This window comes from Coenobita brevimanus, chromosome 97 (genome assembly GCF_032717465.1).
Source record: "Coenobita brevimanus isolate Jiangsu-jjx chromosome 97, ASM3271746v2, whole genome shotgun sequence".
Classification (NCBI taxonomy): Eukaryota; Metazoa; Arthropoda; class Malacostraca; order Decapoda; family Coenobitidae; genus Coenobita; species Coenobita brevimanus.
In genome coordinates, this window is record NC_137050.1 from 41,611,700 (window position 1) to 41,632,746 (window position 21,047).

Genomic DNA, 21,047 nt, shown 5'->3' on the forward strand with positions numbered 1-21,047 from the left:
ATTATTGCTTTTTTTTCCCCTTTCTTATGCATCCATTTATAGCATTATTCAACTATATTTTGATGTCCTTGATGGTTATAAACATTTATATGCGTCTGTGTTAATTTGGGAATGACTATGAAACCTTATATGGCTACTCCTCACACCTGTTTTATCTCCCCACACCTACATACACACCTGTTTTTATGCACTGGTATGACAAATCTCATTGAAATGGAGGGTTTCCACAAGAGAATTTGGTTGTTGCCAAAATTTTTCTCCTCAAGTACCACCAAGGCCTTGTAGACCTACTCCCCACACTAATTCTCCCCACACCTACATACATACCTGTTTTCATGGTAGATGTTACAGAACACAATCAAGTGCTTTCTTTTCATGCGAAAAGCTGGTTATTTCCAACCTCCGTACCTATAGGCCTACTCTCCACAGCCTACTTTATCTCCATACAGTCTAGTAATCTCCCCACACCTACGTACACCTGTTTTCATGGTTGGTGTGACAAAACACTTTGAAATGACCTGTTTCATTAAGAAAAATAGGTAGTTATAAAAATTTTCATGGTTTCGATTGTTTTCGAGGGATATCTATCATAAACTTCTTTTGAACTTTGACACTCGATTGTGCGGTAACCATTAGGTCTACGGGGGTACAGATTGTGTTGTCAGGTGTGTAAATTCTTCCTCATTAGCCAGAACACAGTCAATTTGCCCTTGGTGAAAGTTGCCAAAACACCCCCGAATTGCGGTTGTGGGAGGTATCCTGCCTGAAACAACTGTGGTCTTAAGGGGTTAAGTAGTTATGATGCTTGCTTTTGAAGAATGTTTGATATAGTTAGATTTATTACAGTTTTTGCATGATTTCTGGCAATTTTAAATTGAGAGAGTGATTCAGATGTTCTTGATTTTAACCCGCTGTGTCCCGACGACGTATGGATACGTCACCACATTTTATCACAGTGACACCTGACGATGTATCCATACGTTATGCAATTGCGAGGTCCGTCATTTGCACATTTTTCAAGTTTAACAGGTGATTTTTGGTAGGCATATGTGGGAAACCTTCCTCTACCCAACACCAGGCGAGGATAATGCCTGGCCCCACTTGACCCCCTTCTCCCCCCCGCACGCCATTTTCTCGGCAACTCACCTGTTAGCAGTGACCTGGCCAGTATAGACATGTCGCACCAAGGTCTCTCCAATGCCGAAATTCAAGGCGAAAGTGATTCCTGAGGTGGAGGACAAAGGAAGAAATAAGCCAGAGGAAGATGCAAGCAGAAGTGATGAGGTGGTAAAGTCATAAAAGAAGGTGCCATTTGTTGATGTTTTTGGTGATTGAACAATGGTTATATTGCCTATATTACTGTCTGAAAACCAATGTACTCTTGTACTACATATAAATTCGTACCAAGTAAATAAACATCTAATCAATTATGAATGTTTGAAATAGCTACCCCTCTCATAGAAAATATTTTCTCTCGAGCCTGGCCTGTGCGAACATGGTAACAAGGTAAAGGTACTCTTACTTCTACCGTATTTCTAAACTCAACTGAGCACTTTCTCTCTGAATTTTCGATGTTTCTCATAAAAAGTGGAGGTTTTAGCCAAAAAAAAAAACTTTACCAAAATCTGCCAGGATTGGGGGGGTCACTGGTGAAAAATTTGCCGGGACACGGCAGGTTAAGTAAGAGTTATAAGCTAATGACTTATGGGCTGTTGCTCTGGCACAATTGCCATCAAACCATTTTGGAGAGTTCGATCTTTTAGTGAACTGTTCACATGGTACGAATAAATTCATACCAGCTAGTATTAAGTCACAAATGTGGGACTGCGTAGAACTGGGATCACTAGAGAAGAATGACTGCCATGGAATGTCAGCAAGATAATTTCTTAATCCATTCCAGTTTGCCCTATCAAAGTGCCATCGGGTCACCCTGACAGGTTCAGAATGAGGAGGAGTGGGGGGGGTTAATTAATGAGGCTTTGATGAGATTGTGGTCAGAGGATCCAAGAGGTGACAGTACCTCTATCCTGTAATGGTCTGGATTATTTGTCAAGAATACGTCCAAGAGATGGGTATTATGGTCAGGATTATCAGGTTTTCTGGTTGGTTGCTTTACCAGCTGGGTGAGATTAAATGATTCTGCAAAAAGCTCACACTCTAGACCAGCATCATCAGTCCTGGCAGAATGCAATAACCATTCAACGTTATGTATGTTAAAATCACCCAAAATGGTAATTTCGGTGAAAAGGGCAAGGTTACGGTTACACAACTGTGTGGATATAGAATCAAATACACTGCGTTCCGAAGAAGCACTAGGGGAGCGATAAACTACACAAATCTATTTGGTAATATTTTAACAATTTAGTTTATACAATGAGTAATCAAAACTGGATGAAGTGTAGTTTAAAACAGTGTCCATGTTTATTGGGATTTGATATAGCAACAGGTGCCACCCTTGTTACGAAAGTTTGTAAGGAGATGGGAACCATGAAAACAAAATGGGGATATCTCAGTAGAGGGTGAGATTTGTGGTTTTGTGAGGAAAAGAGCCAAAGGGGATATGGACTGAAGGAAAAAATGAACTGAGTTTAAATTTGTGGTAAGGCTGCGGATGTTGGTGAAAAATAAGGCCGCACTTTCACTTCTTCACTGACGAGCATTACTGGAAATAGCAACAGTCGATGCTGGCACAGTTGCTCGATGGTGACCGGGAGGACCCTGTTCCGCCAGCCCTACCCTGCCGGTGGTGGCAATCTGAGGTACCACTTCATTTGACAGTACATTACAGTGGCCATTACTAAAGAGAGTGAATAGTAGGTGTGATATGTTATGCACATGTAGTGTGATGTAGACAGTTAAAGGTAGAGGTATTAACCTGAGACGTCCCACTGACATATGAGTACGTTGCAACGTTTTGTCACAGCTAGACCCATCTACGTACCAATAGGTTGTGCAATTGCAAGGTTCATGATTTGCACAATTTTCAATTTTTGCACGTGATTTTGGGTATGTATACACAGGACACCTTCCTCTACAAGATGCCAGGCAGGGACAATGCCTTACCCACATGACCCCTCACTGCACGCCACTGTCTCAGCAATTCACCTGTTACCAGTGACCTGGCCCATAAAAACATTCAGGGCCAGAGTGATTCCTCAATCAATGACAATGTGGAGGACAAAGTTTATGTAGCATTAAAGGAAGAAACAGTCAGAAATGATGATCAGGTATTGTCGCCAAAAAAGTTCAGGTATGTTGATGAGTTAGTGAGTGAAACAATGCTTATATTGCCTATATTACCGTTTGAAAACCAATATACTCTAGTACTACAGATAAATTCGTACCAAATTAATAAATAAGTACTACTTATGAGTGGTGTGGAATAGTTACCCTCCCATAGAACTCATTTTCTTTGGAGCCAGCCTGATAGAAAACCCAGTAAGGTAAGGAGTACTGCTACTTGTATCGAGTATTTTAACCCGTCACGTCCAGAGATTTTCCGCACCTCCGACATCCCCCAGTCCCGAGGTATTTTCGAAAAAAAATTTTTTGGCTAAAACCTTCCCTTTTGGTGAGAAACATCGAAAATTCATAGAGAAATCGCTCACCTGAGGTTTAAAATACCCAATCCAGGTAGGAGTTCCTCCTTACCTGACTGAGTTTTCTAACATGCTGGCACCAAAGAAAACGAGTTCTATGGAAGGGTAACTATTTTATCCACTCATAAATGGTATTTATTTATTTACTTGGTACGAATGTATATGTAGTATGAGAGTATATTGGTTTTCAAGCAGTAATAAAGGCATTATAAGCATTGTTTCACTCACTAACTAATCACCATACCTGACCTTTTTTTGCCACATTACCTAATCATTATTTCTGGCTGTTTCTTCTTCTAATGCTATGTAAAAATTGTCCTCCACATTGTCATCAATTGGGGAATCACTCTGGCCCTGAATATCTTTACTAGCCAGGTCACTGGTAACAGGTCCATTGCCGAGACAATGGTGTGAGGAGGGGAGGAGGGAGGTTATGTGGTGTAAGGCATTGTCCCTGCTTGGCATCTTGTAGAGGAATAGAGGAAGGTGTCCTGTGTATACATACGAAAAATCACGCGTGAAAATTGAAAATTGTGCAAATTAGGGACCTTGCAATTGCACAACGTACTGGTACGTCGCCGGGACTGGCAAATGCAAATCGTTGCAATGTACCCATACGTCGACGGGACGGGGCGGGTTAAACCTCAGGTGAGTGATTTCTCTGTGAATTTTTGATGTTTTTCACCAAAGGCGGAGGTTTAAGCCAAAAAATTTTTTTTCCAAAATTGGTCTCAACTTGGGGGGAGACAGTGGTGGAAAATCAGTCTGGATGTGGCAGGTTAACCCACCGCATCCCGTTGGCGTATGGGTACATTGCAACATTTTGCATTTGCCAGTCCTGGCGACGTACTGGTACGTCGCGCAATTGCAAGGTGCATAATTTGTACAATTTTCAAATTTCGCGCTTGATTTTCGGTACGTATCGTTGCTCGACCTTCCCCTCCCTGCCACCAGGCGGGGACACTCGGCGACCCCGCGCGACCAGCGCTCACCCGTGGCTCAGTCACTCACCTGTTAGCAACGGTCCTGCTCAGAAATGACAAAGAGAGGTGTCTCAGAGGACGAAATTCAAGCTGCCCTGGATGCCTTTACAGGCAACAGTGATTCCCCACTGGACGACAAGATTCTTGAGAAAGATTATGTGCAGCCAGAGGAGGAGGAAACCACCAGCAGTGATGAAGAAGTCCCGTCCCCCAGGAAGCGGCAGTACATGACTTACCGTGCTGCTAGAGAGGGGCAGCCGGCCAAAAAACCACATGCAACATCCTATGCCCAGCCCCAACGTGATGTGGAACCCGAATTTGATGACAAGGACGAGGATGAGGATGGAGCCATGGGACGTGCTGCCACGTGGTACGGACGTGAGGTAATTACTCATTGTGGCCCCGAGCACACACCACGTCGGACAAGCAGGTATGGGCCTAGTATTTTGTTTGGGGAGGTAGGAAGTGCCGTGGAGGGAGTAGGGAGTTAAAGGAAAAGTGCAAGGAGGAATATGGAAAGTGAGAGTGACGTGAGTGAGTCATTGCTCTCCCTAGGTAGTGTGAGGTGGCGGGGTGTATCATGTGGGCGAGTGCGGGTGCATCCTGTATCACGTGGGGTTGTGATGGAGGGGGAAGGTGGGGAGGAACCACTCCCAAGCACATCTTATGCTCCCCAATATCCCCAAACATGTGGGCAAGTGAGGGTGCATGAAAAATCACATGGTGTTGTGATGGAGGGGGAAGGTGGGGAGGAACCACTCCCCAGCATGTCTAATGTTCCCCAGTATTCCCGAACTTCATCCCCACAGCCCCCAATGTTCTTCTAGGCTGTAAGGGTAAGGGAAAGGGAAAGGGTAAAGGCAGAGGGAAGAGGAGTGCGAGTGGGGAAGCCCTCCGCACTCCTCCCCAACCTCCCCCACCAGCATCTCCTCCCCACCCAGACAAAGGCGGTGATGAGGATGATGGGGACGAGGGATTTGTGGGATGGAATTGGGAGGATGGGAGTGATTTTTCTCCCCTCATTCATTCCTTCACTGAGCAGGGGGGCGCTGGCTGCAGTGCTCCCGGAATTCACCCTAATTACACCAGGATAGATTTTTTCCACCTTTTTAGTGAGGCTGTCGTGGAGCAGATTGTTGACCAAACCAACCGTTTTGCAAGCACCCAGCGCCGTGAGAGTGAAAGATTGGGAACAAGGAGCAGGCATTCTATCATATATGATTACCCTGTCTCCCTTTCAGAAATGTTCTTATTTTTTGCCCTGGTCCTTTTGTTGGGTATTATACGAAAGAACAGAGTTCCGGCCTACCGGACAAGGGACCCTGTTATGCTTACACCAATATTTGGCCAAGTCATGAGCCGTAATCGCTTCCAACAAATTCTAAGTCGCCTCCATTTTTATGATGCTGATGATCCTGCAAATGTGAACGACATAGATAAGATGAGGCGAATTAGGTTGGTCTTTGATCACCTGAGGCAAACCTTTCGTTTGTCATTTTATTGCTATAGAGACCTCGTCATAGACGAGAGTCTCGTGTTGTGGAGAGGTAATATTTCATTTGGCCAGTATATACCCATCAAAAGGCACCGTTTTGGGTTCAAGATCTTTGTTATGTGTGACTGTAGGACTGGTTATGTGCAAGACATAGTCTTGTACACCGGTGCACAGACAGACATAATAGATGATCGGAGTATTGGACTGTCGGGAGCAGTGGTGAAGACAATGATAGAAGACTACCTTCATCGTGGTCACGTCCTCTACCTGGACAATTGGTACACTAGCCCTCTTCTCACTCGTTATATACACATGCATGAAACGGGAATCTGTGGAACCATGAAGGTGAACCAGCATCACATGGTCAAGGTAGGGCGGAAACTTGACAGGAATGAGGTTGTCTTCTTCAAAGCCAACAATATACTTGCAATTGTGTGGAACCATAATAGAGAAGTAAGCCTCTTGTCCATGGTTCACCGCCCCTTGATGCACCGTACTGATTCCGTGGATTACCGGAGCGAGAACAGGCATCACATATGGAAACCTGAGTGTGTCCTGAACTATAACATAAACATGCGCCTGGTGGACCAGTCAGACTCCATGATATCGATGGTAGAGTGTGCCAGGACCACGATGAAATGATATAAGAAACTGTTCTTTCACTTGCTAGATATCACTGCTCTGAATTGCCACCACCTGCATGTCATGACAACAGGAGTTCAGGAACCTTTGAAGGGTTTGTGAGGGAGCTCACACGAGAGATGTTTGCACGGCATGCTGTTGAAAGGCCCCAACATCGCACCTGCACTGCCCCTATTGCCCAAACTCCCCTGAGAATATCCGGCTGCCATTTCCCCACTCCTATCCCTCCCCAGCCAAATAGACCTAGGCCCCAACGCAGGTGTCACGTGTGTAGCAATTCCCGGGTGAGACTCACCACACAGAGGAAGGACACCCGCTATGAGTGCGTCAAGTGTGATGTGGGTCTCTGTATTCATGCATGTTTCAGCGAGTATCACACCTTGATGCAGTTCTAATATGGTGTGAATGCGATAGGACGCTGTAACTCTGAAGTAAATGCGACAAACAGATGCTCAGTGAAATTATAAGTCCTGTTGATCTGAAAATATTATTATAAAGTGCATACGGGTATAACATAAATGCAAAAATAGTATGTAAGTGTATAAATATGATGTAAGTGGAAACATACCTAGCGAGGGTTTATTGATGCGATATTCTGTCACTCAGTGTAATAAATAAGGCCCGTGAATATGTAAATATTATTATGGGAAATGCAAACGGGTATAATATAAGTTCAAATCATTGTAAGTGCTGAAATATATTCTAAGTCAAAATATTCCTAGCATGTGTATAGAGATGCGATATCCTGACGCTCAGTGGAATGAATAAGGCCCATAATTATCAAAATAGAAGTCAACAAGTGGGAAAGTGTGTAATATATGTGAAAAATTTGTATGTAAGTGTTTGAGTATTATGTTGGTCGAAACATTCATTGCGAGGGTATTTTCATGCGATATTCTGACGCTCACTAGAATAAATAATACTAGTAACTATGTATAGTGCAGTATAGGGGTGTAAACGTGTGTAATGTAAGTGGGAAAGTATAATTGGAGTGAAAAAATAAAGTAGAAGATGAAACACGAGTGTTTGAGATTGTGCTTGCTACATGACTATGCGCTAGCATTTTGCTAAATGCCCTCGTAATGAATGTAAATAATTGAAAACATTTACAATGGTGGAGGAGAGGTTCTATGTAAAGAAAAAAATAATAGGAAAGTGATAAAACAATTGGGTATGTTGAAATTCGAGTCATAGCGAGTTTGCTTCATAAGCAGATGTGCGCTATACTTATGCTGCATGTCATCGTAATGAATGAAAACATCTGAAAACATTTACAAACAGTAAAAATTGGTAAAATGTCAATGAAACTGAAGTATACAAGTAGAAAAAATGATATGTTGACTGATACAAGAAACTTAGCACATAGCATGTTACCACTTGGACCTAACTCACTATGCTTATTTTTCATATATATGTGTTTGAAATTCATTTTATTGTTACTCTTATTGTTTGTTAGTTCAAATTCAATAAATGTAGAGGTGTTGTTTGTTGTTTCTCCCAATATTTCCTACCATAGAAAACGTGAGCGCCTCACACGTCAATGATAGAATACAATAGGCCTACCTGGTGCGGGGGACCTCACCTGTTCCGACCACTTATGGACCACGGTTAGCTCTTTCTTGGTGATTTTCCTTTGTTTCTCAACAAAAGCGGAAGTTTTAGCCAAAAAAAATTTTTTCCAAAATAGCTCGGGATTGGGGGGTGTCGGAGGTGCAAAAAACCTCGGGACGTGACGGGTTAAGGGAGCATGCTGGCCTACTCTCTGTGTAAGTGTATGCAGTGAAAATGTTCAGCAAAGGGGGATGGTCAGGATCAAGTCCTGAGGGCTGGTGAATCGGAAACTCCAGCTCTCCCTATCTCCAGCTTGCCATCCACCTCGGGAGTAATGCCTTGTTCGACTGGTGCTACAGTCTACTCCTTAGTAGAAATGTAATAGAATCTTGCCTAATTTCTGGCACATATGAAAGGATCAGCTAGTCAGGTCAGGTGCGGGTAAGGGGATGGGTCTGTTATGATGTGGCAGGGGTAAACCAGTTCTGCTGTCGGGCCCTGCTGTGGATGTCACTGATTGCATTGCGCAGTTGACCCTTGTGCGTTGTGATGCAGTGAGGATCTGTCCGTTCTCCCCTTTGGGGCTAAGATGCGAATAAATGTGTTTGAATGGATGAGTAAATGGAGAGTGAGTCGTCCTGTCTCGGCTACCTCCCTTTCCTTGGGGGAAGCAGCCTAGGTATATAGATAGATAGATAGATGAAAGGAATGGAAACATGAGCTATGGTCATTTTAAGTGTGATAAATTGTTAACTGAATTAATTTTAAAGCAGTATCCCCCAGACTAAGGGCCGTTTTCACAGTCATCCCCAATGCAGTCTCCAACAGCCTACTCACCTCCGAACGCACGTTTTCGTTTCCACAGACGCCCCCAACCAGCCTTCCGAGGCCTCCGTTGGGGATGGCATTCGGGACGTCCCGAACAAATTATTGGAACATTGTTGTGGGACCTGGCCTCCCCAACAGACGGTCCCGAAAGTAATAAAGTAAAGGATAGTTATATGTAACATATTTCCATTAATATTTCAATATTAGATACCTAATGTAATAATACTGAGATAAATAACACACCCGGTATTGAGAAGAAAACTATGTTTGTGTACTTTTATGAGACTTTCTACTATGTATTCGAATATTAGACTTTCGCAGACTGGTGGAGGCTTCACAACAGACGGACCCGAAAGAAATACGAGAATCGTTGTCTAATGCATATTTTCATAAAATTTCTAATATCTGATGCCCGATTTAGCTAACACCCCGTTTAGAAGAAAAAACATGTTCATGTACTAACTCTATACCCGTTAATAAATCACACCAGCACTCATTATTATACATGTTACTTCTTCATGGTTATTTTTACTTAAGACTTTTTTTACAATGCTCAGCATTCATCACGATTCAGCTTACGTCCGATTTCTTAGTAGGAGTATGGTGAGGTTGCCGTTAGTTAGCTCTTCATTCCGATGACGTTTCCTATTCATTATTTTTGCTGCCTTCTTACGAATGTCTTCACTCCTGAATATATTAGTAAGAACTGTGTGAAGTGGATTTTCCAGCTATGTTATTCATCACAATAATTACATTCCAATTTCTCAATATTCTCAACATATGGAAAGTGCTGGGCTAGGTGTCTTTTTCATGCTTTCACCACCCAGAACTACCAACCCTACCTCATCAACACAGGCACATGTCCCCACATTAGTAAGCTCCCGAAAGCCATTCGGAGCGACTGTGAAACCCATAGATGCTTTTGGTTCGGGCCCGAACGTGTGTCGGGCCCGAAAGGTTAGGGAAGACTGTGAAAACTGTCCTAACAATTGACTGATCCCTGTCGTCTCCTGGTAGTGTAGTCACACCTGTGTGGGACACACTTAGCATTAATCCTCTAGGTCTTAAGTTAAGCTGCAGTATTTATCCCCTCCTCCTCCCTCTCCCCTTCCCTCTTACCCCTCCCTCCCCCTCCCCCTTCCTCCCCTCCTCCTCCCCCTCCCTTTTGTCAGGTGCATCCCAAAGGAAGAAAAGAAAAAAAGAAAGAAAGAAAGGTACTATTGTTCTTTGCATCGCCTATTTTTACATTCAGATCATCCTTTGTTGTGTACCACTCTCTGCTGCAGGTGACCATAAGTTAAGCTGCAGGTAAAAATTCAGTTCATCCTTTGTTCTGTGTGCCACTCCCTGCTGCGGGTGTGCATAAAAGACGTCCACCCTTAACGTTTCTGTCTTACTCTGTCTGAAGATGTAATATACAAAAGTACTCACTGTCGCTCCTTTCATTTCTCCTGTGGTTATTTTGTATACATACTGTATGTTCACGGTGAAGTGAAGTTGCTACATATATATACAGGGTGTCCCTGGAGCTTTATCAAAAACTTTGAGAAATGACAGATGAGAGAATTCTAAGCAAAAAATGTTATATGAACATGTGTCCAAATCTCAACCGTTATGGAGCTACAATTACTGATGACCTTATGGGTGAAAATGGTCTCCTTCATAAGTCACCCATAAGGTCATCAGTAACTGTAGCTCCGTAACGGTTGGGATTTGGACACATGTTCATATAACATTTTTTCCTTAGAATTCCCTCCTCTATCATTTCCCAAAGTTTTTGACTTAACTTCCGGGACACCCTATATATATATATATATATATATATATAACATCGGGTATGTGCTCGTGTGTTATAAGCTGGCAGCTCTACTAAATTCACGGAATAAGTAATACAATGCTGCACTTGGCGTTTACAAAACTTTAAAGTTCTCATAAGTCTTTCTAAACAAGTGGATTTCTTAAAATGAATCGCCTAAAGGCAGCATTAATCATATATAAAATGACGCCATCGCAGACAGAAGTGAAATGTGCAAGAAACAAGCTGAGTGCAAAGCCCACATTGAGAATGAGGGATACTGTTAACCCCTAAAACGCGGATCGTCGCTTTTGCGACGGTCGGCTCAAAGGACAAGACGGCGGGTCGTCGCGTTTGCGATTTGAGTTAATTTTGAATAACCGCGGGCAAGCAGGCTCAAGCCGGTATTGTCTCTCAGTCCCGCCACCCGTGAGCTACTTTTAGCACACTTGACCTTTGTACTACTGACCTCGGTTGTTGCCAAGTCTCATTTTTTTTTACCCACGGACGCACCGATGCGCGGCCCTCCCTCGTCGTGCGATATGGCAACGCGCGGATGGCTGATACGTGTCAATCTGCGCCGTCATCTCGCAAGCACTTTTTGCTATTGGGAAACGCTTGTTTCCCCAGTTGTCACACTGTCATTTTTTCGCGCGGTTTGCCCCAGATTAGCGTCAGTCCACGCAAATCTGCCACGGTGACACCATGTCAGGCTCTAGCTCTTCTAGTTCCGTGCCTTCTAGCCCTCCAAAAAAGGGTTTTGTTACCTCTACGCCCTTCAAAACTTTACAAGTGACTACCAAGGGGCTAAGTGACTCGGCCATAGCATTTGAACTGTTGAAAGCCTCTATGGACTACGGCAGTGACGTGGGTGTTTTGTCTAGCCTGGCTGAATCAGAGACACAATCGAGTGCTGATTCAGCCCCGGAAGTGATGATTTCTGTGCCCGAGGAAACTGTGACTGTGCCCAGCACCTCTACAGGGAAGGCCCCGGTGAAAATGGGGCTCGAATATGGAAAGGGAGAGAAAAGGAAGAGGAGCGGAGACAGCAGTGCACCGGCATTGTCCACTACGCCACGCCACACCACCGCAAGCCCGCCACGTTCTCCCAGCCCTCTTCTCTCGTCCTCCTCGTCTGCTGTCCTGTCTCCTGAGTCATCGGAGTCTCCATCACCACCGAGAAAGGGAAGTAGACGAGCAATGTTAGGTATGAGAGGTTATCGTAGGCCTAGTGTTCGTGTGAGTAAAGTTAAGTCCCCTAGGCTAACTCCCACTAGGCAACTCAGGAGTCACGCCACCGCGGGTGACCTTGACCCAAGCGATAATCTCCCTCCAACCACCACCACCACCACCACAACACCAACACGGCCTGGGATAACCTCTCCCTTACCTACTATTGCCCAGCCTGCCTCACCCACTCCCACACGACCTGCCTCACCCCCCGCCGCCCCAAGCACCTCCCAGCCTAGGCAGGGAACTTTAGATGCTTTTGTGTGGTCAGAGGGATCAGATTTTGTGCCTGAAGATCTGCCCTTTGACGAAAGTGAGTGTGGACTTCAGGCTGACTTCCCTGTGGACGACGATGGTGAATGTGTTGACTACCTGTTGGCCTTCCTTGACGACGAGGTTATGGAGCACATCTGTACCGAGACCAACAGGTACGAGGGGCAATGTGCGCCAATTCGCGAAGAAGGTGGTGAGGCTGCGACGCCATCCACGTCGCGGATGGCATCATGGGTGCCTTTGACGATCCGCGAGCTTTTTGTATTTATTGCCTTGATGTTGCTTATGCCGCACAACTGGAAGCATAAGTTGGAAGAGTACTGGGGTTCCGACGAGCTGTGCCCAACACCAATATTCAATAAATACATGAGCCGCGATCGTTTTAGGCAGCTGATGACTTATCTTCACTTCGCGAATAATGATGAGCCTTCCCAAACTGACCCATTATGGAAAGTGAGGGGAATCCTGAACATGATCAAAGATAAGTTTACGAGGTTCTTGCGCCCTTTCAAGAAAGTCGTGATTGACGAGTCTTTGGTATTGTTCAGGGGCCGTCTTCGGTTCGTCCAGTACATTCCAAGCAAACGCCACCGCTTTGGAATCAAGTTTTTCGTGCTGTGCGACTGCAAGACGGGGTTCATCCTTGACTTCGTCATCTACACCGCCAGCAATGTCGACTTGGATAAGACTGACCCCCTTGGATTCTCTGGTTCTGTGGTGAAAGTGCTTTTGGAAAAGTACTTTGGCGAGAATCATGTCCTGTATACGGACAATTATTATACAGCTCCAAAACTCGCCAAGTACCTTTCTGAACACGGCGTCGGCTCCTGTGGCACTGTCAGAAGTAACAGGGCACATTACCCTGCCTTCCCAGAGGCTGAAAAGTCAAAGCGGGGAGACGTGCACCTGAAGAAATCTGACAAGATGCTTGCGATCAGGTGGCATGATAAGAGAGTCGTGAACATGCTCACCACAGTACACAAGGGTGAAATGCTGGCAACAGGGAAGGTCGACAGAAGGACTGGCGAGCCTGTGATGAAGCCTGATGCTGTAATTGACTATAACGTCAATATGCGGCTGGTGGACAAGTCGGATATGATGATTGGAGAGATTGACTGTCTGAGGAAAAATCGTCGTTGGTACAGGAAGGTGTTCTTGCACTTGATTGACATGTGCATGTTGAACGCCTTCATCCTGTATAAAATCAAGAACAGGAAGCCAGCCAACTACTCTCTCAGAAGATTCTCCAAGACTTGTGTCTACCAGCTGCTTCAGCGTTATGGCCAGGTGCTTTCAACAGGTCCCAAACGCCACCCTCACACACCTCCAGACCGCCTACAGTGTATGGCCTACCTTCAGCGACACCGCCTGGAGCCACTGCCAGCCACTGCAAAGAGGGGGAAAGCACTGAGGAGGTGTCATGTGTGCAGCCACACTACCAGGCAGGAAAGAACTTTTAGGCGCACCTCCTTGCAGTGCAAAGAGTGCAAAGTTCCCCTCTGTGCTTACCCGTGTTTTTTCGACTACCACAGCCTAAGTAGATTTTGAAAATAAGGGTAAAAATATTGGGAAAAATACTGAGAGTGACAGTGATAATATTGTTTAGTTTTCTTTTACGTGCTGACAGTGACAGCCTGATGAGTGTAAATTAGTGTATGTACTTGTAAAAGCACTGACAGTTACAGTGTTTTTTGTTGTAAATAATTGTACATAGTAATCATATAAGTATTGCGAGTGACAGTCACTCCAGTGTAAAAAGATAAAAGCATATTTTCCTATTCTATGTTCTGAAAGTAAAAGTTTTTTGTGTATAAAATATTATTTTTATAACACTGGACAGTGACACTGATGAATAAGGCAAAAAAAAAAAAGATACAGTGAAAGTGAGCGATAGAAATGAAGTGCGAGTGGCCGACAGGAGCGAGAATAAAGTGCGTGCCGTAAGGCTGAATAAACTCGCGCCGCGGTGGTCTTCCTCATTCCCAGTCCACAATACTGGCAGTGACATTGATTTTTATTACCGTAATAGTGACAGGCAAACGTTTGCGAAGTCCTATGATGGAAAAAAAAGGAGTATACGTGTTTTTTGCCGAGAAAAGGCAAATGTGACAATATTGACGGGAAGATCGCCACCGCGCTGCATGTCGGCCGTGCGCTCTGTCCATTTTAGCCTTATTTTCAGTTCTTATTTACAAATACGGATTCCAAACAACCTGTACGTTGTTGTATAAAGTGTACTGTGACAGACTGAGGCTGTGGTAGAAAGAAAACCGGGTTTCTGGAGGTGTGAGAGTGAAGACTTTGTTACCCAACTTTGCAAGTCTTCACAAGTCCTTGGGTAGTCAACGAAGGCTCAACATGTGGCTCAGGAGATAGCTGAATGTAAGTAATATATGCCTTAAAAATTTTAATGCTCTAGGGTTAATCTATGATTTTTGGCTAATATTTTTCCACAGGTACTCAGACCCCGCTACAACCCCGCCACAGGGGGGGGATCGCGCGTACACAGCCGCGTTTTAGGGGTTAAGGGCAACATATGTTAGTTGTTTAGAAGTGGCTGTATCTGGTATCGTATCTAGCCTGCGCTCGGCAACAGCTTAAAGTTCCTCTTCAAGACACTCTGTACGATGGGCTGTAAGATAACTTCGACCGGGCTATTAAGTCACAGAACTCATTCCGGAAATATTGAACCTTTTGCGGTTAAATTGGAATGACACTTATTCAGCCGGAAACCATACATTGTATTATATCAGGTTTCAAGTATGGTGTTCAAGTGTGTGTGTGTGTGTGTGTGTGTGTGTGTGTGTGTGTGTGTGTGTGTGTGTGTGTGTGTGTGTGTGACTTGGCAGTTGGGGATAAAGTTATAGTGCCGGCTGAATATCATGCCTAAAGAGAGTTGTGGTTTATTGTATTTGTCCTGTATAGTTATGAATCGAAAATGATCAGTTTAGACAACCAATAAAGATAGGTACAGTTAATTTGTGTATGACAGACAGTATGCAACATGCAGCTACTGCCAGGCCGTTCTGTCATCCCATATTTCAGTTTCCTCCACAGAGAATAACTTGTTTACAGTGGCGAGCTTGTGTTAGGATGGCCATCCGTTGCTAATATCAACATGCGCCTGTATTAATTGATGAAGTCTCTGGATCTGATCCATCTCATATCGGTGACGTGTTGTCGTTGTTGTTTCTGGTGTAGGCGGCACTGGTGGAAGCGTTCACACGGGTTCCGCAGCGAGTGGTGTGGAAGTATGAGGGTGACGACCTGGATCTCCCACCTAACGTCATCACTAGGAAATGGCTGCCACAACAAGACATTCTTGGTAACTATCAACCATTTTTTCTTTTCAAGTGCTTCAAATGTTTTCATCACTGTGCCAGAATGGGAAGATTATTTTTAAATAGGACCTTCTACATTAATTTTCTTACAAATTCACCTGCCATTTGGGTAGTCGAAACACTGGTTATACTTGATAAAACTAAAGATATACGTTTGTTTGTGCCTGTTACGTACTAAAATCTAATTGAATATTCCAAGTCATTCATATATTAATTTCCAACAAAGGTGAATATTATGAGGATGACTTCTCTTCAGTTTAATAAAAATAAAGCTGATGCTTAATGCTGTTTTTTTTTTTCTTTTACGAAGTCAAGGGGTCTTTCGACACTGAAACCAGGACTTTGGATCGAACACAAATGAATACACATTAATTCGGTTAGGTTAATTAGAAAGAAAAAATAATGAAAGAAAATTCAATTTTGCTAGAAAGTACAGGACAAGCTGTTTCACGCTTAATTTTATTATGTTTGATTGTGAGAAACAGCTTCTCCAGAACATGAATCAGTGGACCTGGTTGTAGTTCTTTCATTTATTACCTCAATCTGCATGATCAGACAATGTGTTAGACAATGTCTGATTAAGCTGTCAATGTTCGGTGGCTCTGAGATAGGTAACGTAATATAAGCTGTTACTTCAGGTCACAACCAGACACGGGTGTTCATGTCACACTGCGGTAACCTGGGCATGCAGGAGGCACAGTACCACGGGGTTCCTGTGCTGGCGGTCCCCGTTGCCTTCGATCAGCTCCGTAACGCCGCACGTATGGCCCGGAAAGGTTTCGGTGTGGTCCTCAACTGGCGAGACCTCACCTCGGACTCCCTGGTGGCCGCCATCACCACTCTCACAACAGACCCAGGGTAGGTGTTCTTTTTCCCCTCGCCAAAGCACTCGGTTAGTAATTGACAAAACATGGTGAGCATGTGGTTTTTCTCTTTCCTTCGAGGTGCTAACTTTAACAGAAATTTACAAATGGAATATAAGCTGCAACTGTGTATGGAAGCACCCATATTGTTTTGAGACTTGCCACTGCAACGGAAGAAGGGATTGCAGGCAAAGAGATGCATTAGACTGTATGAATTTCCCTTTCAAGAGGCATAAGTATTGGTGTTTATCCCTAAATGCATTGGTTTAAATATTGCGCCTATAGTAAAATTACAAACATACCCAGTGTAACTGACATGGAAAATAAATATCACTGCAGAAAAATACACACAGCTATCTACAAACCTGTCCTTACTTCATATGGATGCAAACTGAAAGACGAACAAAAATCTGTATCAGCTCCATGACAGAGGGTTTCTCTTCTAATACTTGCTGACATCAAATTTGCTTGAGTTCTCGAACTTAAGTGTTAGATTCCTTTCATAAAGATGTGTGCATTTACAGTTGCTTCCGTCCATCAGTCCGAATATAGCACTATTTTTTCTTTTTTATGCTGTGCAGTGCTACATGGATGTATAACTGTTGTTTACTCATATTCTTGATTACATTAGACTAGCCGCAGGCTGTGAGGACTGCAAGAGGTAAGATGTGACAATTTTTTTTTTTTTCTTAATGAAAGTGTTGTTCCTAGGTTCCACACCAGAGATATAAAATGAGACTCATCTCTCAGAGAATGCAACGCCCACGCCTTACACTCGGTCAAAAACTAAACTCGTGACCGTGCCCTGCGACTATGACCTTTGATTCATTGCTCTTAAAATCGGATTGCTTCACCCATATCTTACCCAAAGCCTGTCCCCAAGTTTGGTCCAAATCCTATCAAAAGTGTGTGATTTAACCTTACCCTGTGATCTTAACCTTTAATATAATGTTCTGAAAAAAAAAAAAAAAAAAAAAAATTACTTCACTTGGGGGTAAATAAACCCTTCCACTAAGTTTGTTCTAAGTCGAATCTAAGTGAATTGAAAAACCGAACCTTTGATCTTGACTGGTGATCGTACCTCAGACCATTTGTTCTTAATATGCCAACACCTTATCCGTTCTGGTCCCACAACCCTTCTGCCAAATTTGATCAAAATGGAATCACACCCGCATGAGCTGGCTTTGTCTTTCAGCTATGATCTTTTACACCCAAAATTTTAACAATAGTTCAACAGGTTGTATTTATTCATTATACAATATTTGGTGAAGTTCTATCAAATATTTTCCTATAATCATGTGAGCGGAGAGACAAAATATAAACTTATTAAACGCATGACCACGATGAGTTTTCGTGCCCAGGTGTAATTCGTATAATTTGTATCATATTCCAGCTTTAGTTGTAGAGTAATAAATTTCTCATTTCTTTTCACCCGCATAATCATGACATTCAACTCAACTTACTTGAAGCATAACTCTACCACGACAGTCAAATAGCTGTCTACTTCCATTGCCCCTCACCATCCTTGTACCGGTAATGCTTCTCCTCTTTCCTCTCTACTAATCAAACAAACAATCACTTTTTTTCTTCCTCTTTGCTTCATCTACCTCTGAACACATGCAACTGCGTCATCTGCCTAGGGACAGTATTCTTTTCACACATAAATAGGAAATAGAGGGAATCCTGCCAAATCTTACATATCACATCTAGAGATTATAATCTTTCCACTTGGTGTAAAATTGTCAGTTTTCCAGTCTGAATACTGGGGTGTAGCTAACTTGGCCTAAGACTCATTTCCCTTTTCTAAATGCTGAGATGTAGCAAGAAATTGAAACAAATATATGATTCCAGCCATGAAGTGCTGTGGAAAAGATCTAGAGTCGTTTTCAGTATCAGAACGCCGAGAAATAAACTACAATTGGCCCAAAATCTCCGGCAGGTTAAAATGGACAAATCATAACATTCACCATACCTATTGGTATATACGAGGGAGAACTTATTCAAAATGTAACAGTAATGAATTGATGGGGTCTTATGGGACTGCAGTAAAATTTGTTTTTTGCAACACTATATACATTTCCCAAGTCCGATGTTACAGGTAAGTGCCAGTTTCTACTAACACAAACACATTCGTCCGATTAAACCTTCATTACTGTTTCAGTTGGACCAGGCAAAAACCTGAATCATTCAAATCGTCACGTTAGATAGAAATATTATCAACATTGCCCTGTGTTCTTTTATAATTATTGTAGTTCCTCAATACCAATTAAACTAAATATATACTAATTTCGCCATCAGACAGACACACACACACACACACACACACACACACACACACACACACACACACACAGAAAATTCGCAAAACTCTACTGGATGGAGTTACTGCTATTCACAAAAAGCCAATCCATCTCAAAACAAGTGCATTCAGTATTGCCATGATATACAAAGTCCTCTACCGGATGATATCCATACATATTTAATTGACCTTGAGAGCAGATGAACTGTTGATCCGCGTGACACATCTCCATGGTATGGGGGACAATTGTGTGAAGGTAATCAAAATCTGTCCATGCATATGGAAGTTACAGTTTAGACACGAAATTACGGACGACCTTGCTTGAGCCCCAAGTGTGACCTTAACCTTGGGAGTAGATGGCAGGTTGTTACGCGACACACAATAATGGCATGGGAAACAGTTGTCTGAAGTTATAACAAAATCCGTCCATGCATGTGCAAGTTACAGAGCAGACACGAACATGCAGATGCACTGAGGTACTGATGTACTGACGTACTGAAGTACTGACGGAACCGTGCAAATCTATGGTCCCCGACCGGTTTCACCGGTACGGGACTAATAATAGATATATATCTTAAACAGCCTCGGAAGCCAACGCCACCAGGTGTAAGTCTTTCCCCATGCTGAGTTACCACTGTACCCCAACTTCCAGCCTCCTGGATGCTCCGGTATGGGAGGCTATAAAATTTATACAACATACAACCTACAATGACCAGGAATTTTTGCAGGATATATATATATATATATATATATATATATATATATATATATATATATATATTGTTACGGAACAGAGAAAGATAACGTACACTTTAAGTGAGAATACTAAGAGTCACTTGGTCCCGTAAAGTTCCAGGTTCAAAACAAAAGAGTTAGGTAAAATTACAAGTTAAAGTTTAATGCTCAAACTAACAACAAAACATTCAGGACTCATAAGGATAATGTAATGGCAAATAAACAGGTTAAATATATGGTTAACTGCAATAGCCTCTATTAACACGAAATTAGCAATAGTAAATTTATCTAAGTCAGCCCTGATAAAATTAGATACCAGATAATACTCAGTGAATGCCAGATGAATTATTACAGATACAAACTATTATCAAAAATGACTGACATAAAACCCAACATTAATCAAAAACCTCACTAGGCCTAAGAATTAACCTTATGCTACACAGTACAAGAAAAAATGCAATAACACTTATACTCAAATTACACACAGCTGCAAGATGTTTGGAGATTTCTTGAGCACTCACAATAATAATATCTGTACAGGGGAGGACAGAGATGTGAACAAAATGAGGAGCAGATCTAAGTGGCAATGATGCAGAGACTGAGCTCATTATATAGGGGCCAGCAGAGCATGATACAACTTATAAGAAGGACGCGCAAATGAAGCCATGGGGAAAAAGAGCTGAAAATCCCGCACTGAACTCCAGAAATGACGACTTACTCTACTATAACGGTAGAAGGGGGGGACTGAGGCAGAACACGCTCGTGATCAAACATGCAGCATACTGTGCGTTAAAATTACACAAAGGATGATGAAATCATAGGGTATGTAACACCTCCCCACAAAGAAAAAAGAAATTTACAAAGGAAATTTCTTATTACTCTAAAACAATCTGTATATGGCATTACAGAACATGCAAAAGTCTTTCCTAATGTTACAAAACATGAGATCTCCCTAGCACGTTCAGTCATAGGTACTTGCCAGTATCCCTTTAACAAATCAAACTTACTTATGTACCTAGCCTTTCCGATCTTGTCTATGCAATCTTCCACACGAGGGAGAGGGTAAGTGTCTGTTTTGGTTATCTGATTAACACGTCTGTAGTCAATTAAAAGCCGCTGTGACCCACCTGGCTTAGGGACCAGAGTGACAGGAGAACTCCACTCGCTCTGACAGGGCTCAATCATCTTGTGGTCCAACAGGTAGCCAAGCTCCTTCTGGATGAGAGGAACTTTCACTGGGTTCACACGGTAAGGAGGCAATTTAATTGGCTTTGCGTCTCCAACATCGACATCATGCATCAACACAGTGGTTCTTCCTGGAGTGGCACGGAACACTTGCGGGTACTCCTGCAGTAATGCCGAAAACTCCTGCCTTTCCTTGGGAGGTAGATGAGAAAGCTTAGTCTGGAGATC

The 21,047-nt window shown here is 43.1% G+C and overlaps 1 protein-coding gene across 1 annotated transcript in view; it reads left to right on the forward strand.

Moving 5' to 3' along the window:
* LOC145413672 (UDP-glucosyltransferase 2-like) overlaps window positions 1-21,047 on the forward strand; it is a 231,740-nt gene that overhangs the window by 203,392 nt on the left and 7,301 nt on the right. Inside the window, exons 4-5 of the mRNA XM_080283329.1 lie at window positions 15,598-15,721; window positions 16,376-16,595. Of these exons, the coding sequence (XP_080139455.1) occupies window positions 15,598-15,721; window positions 16,376-16,595 (344 nt within the window). The remainder of the gene's footprint in view (window positions 1-15,597; window positions 15,722-16,375; window positions 16,596-21,047) is intronic.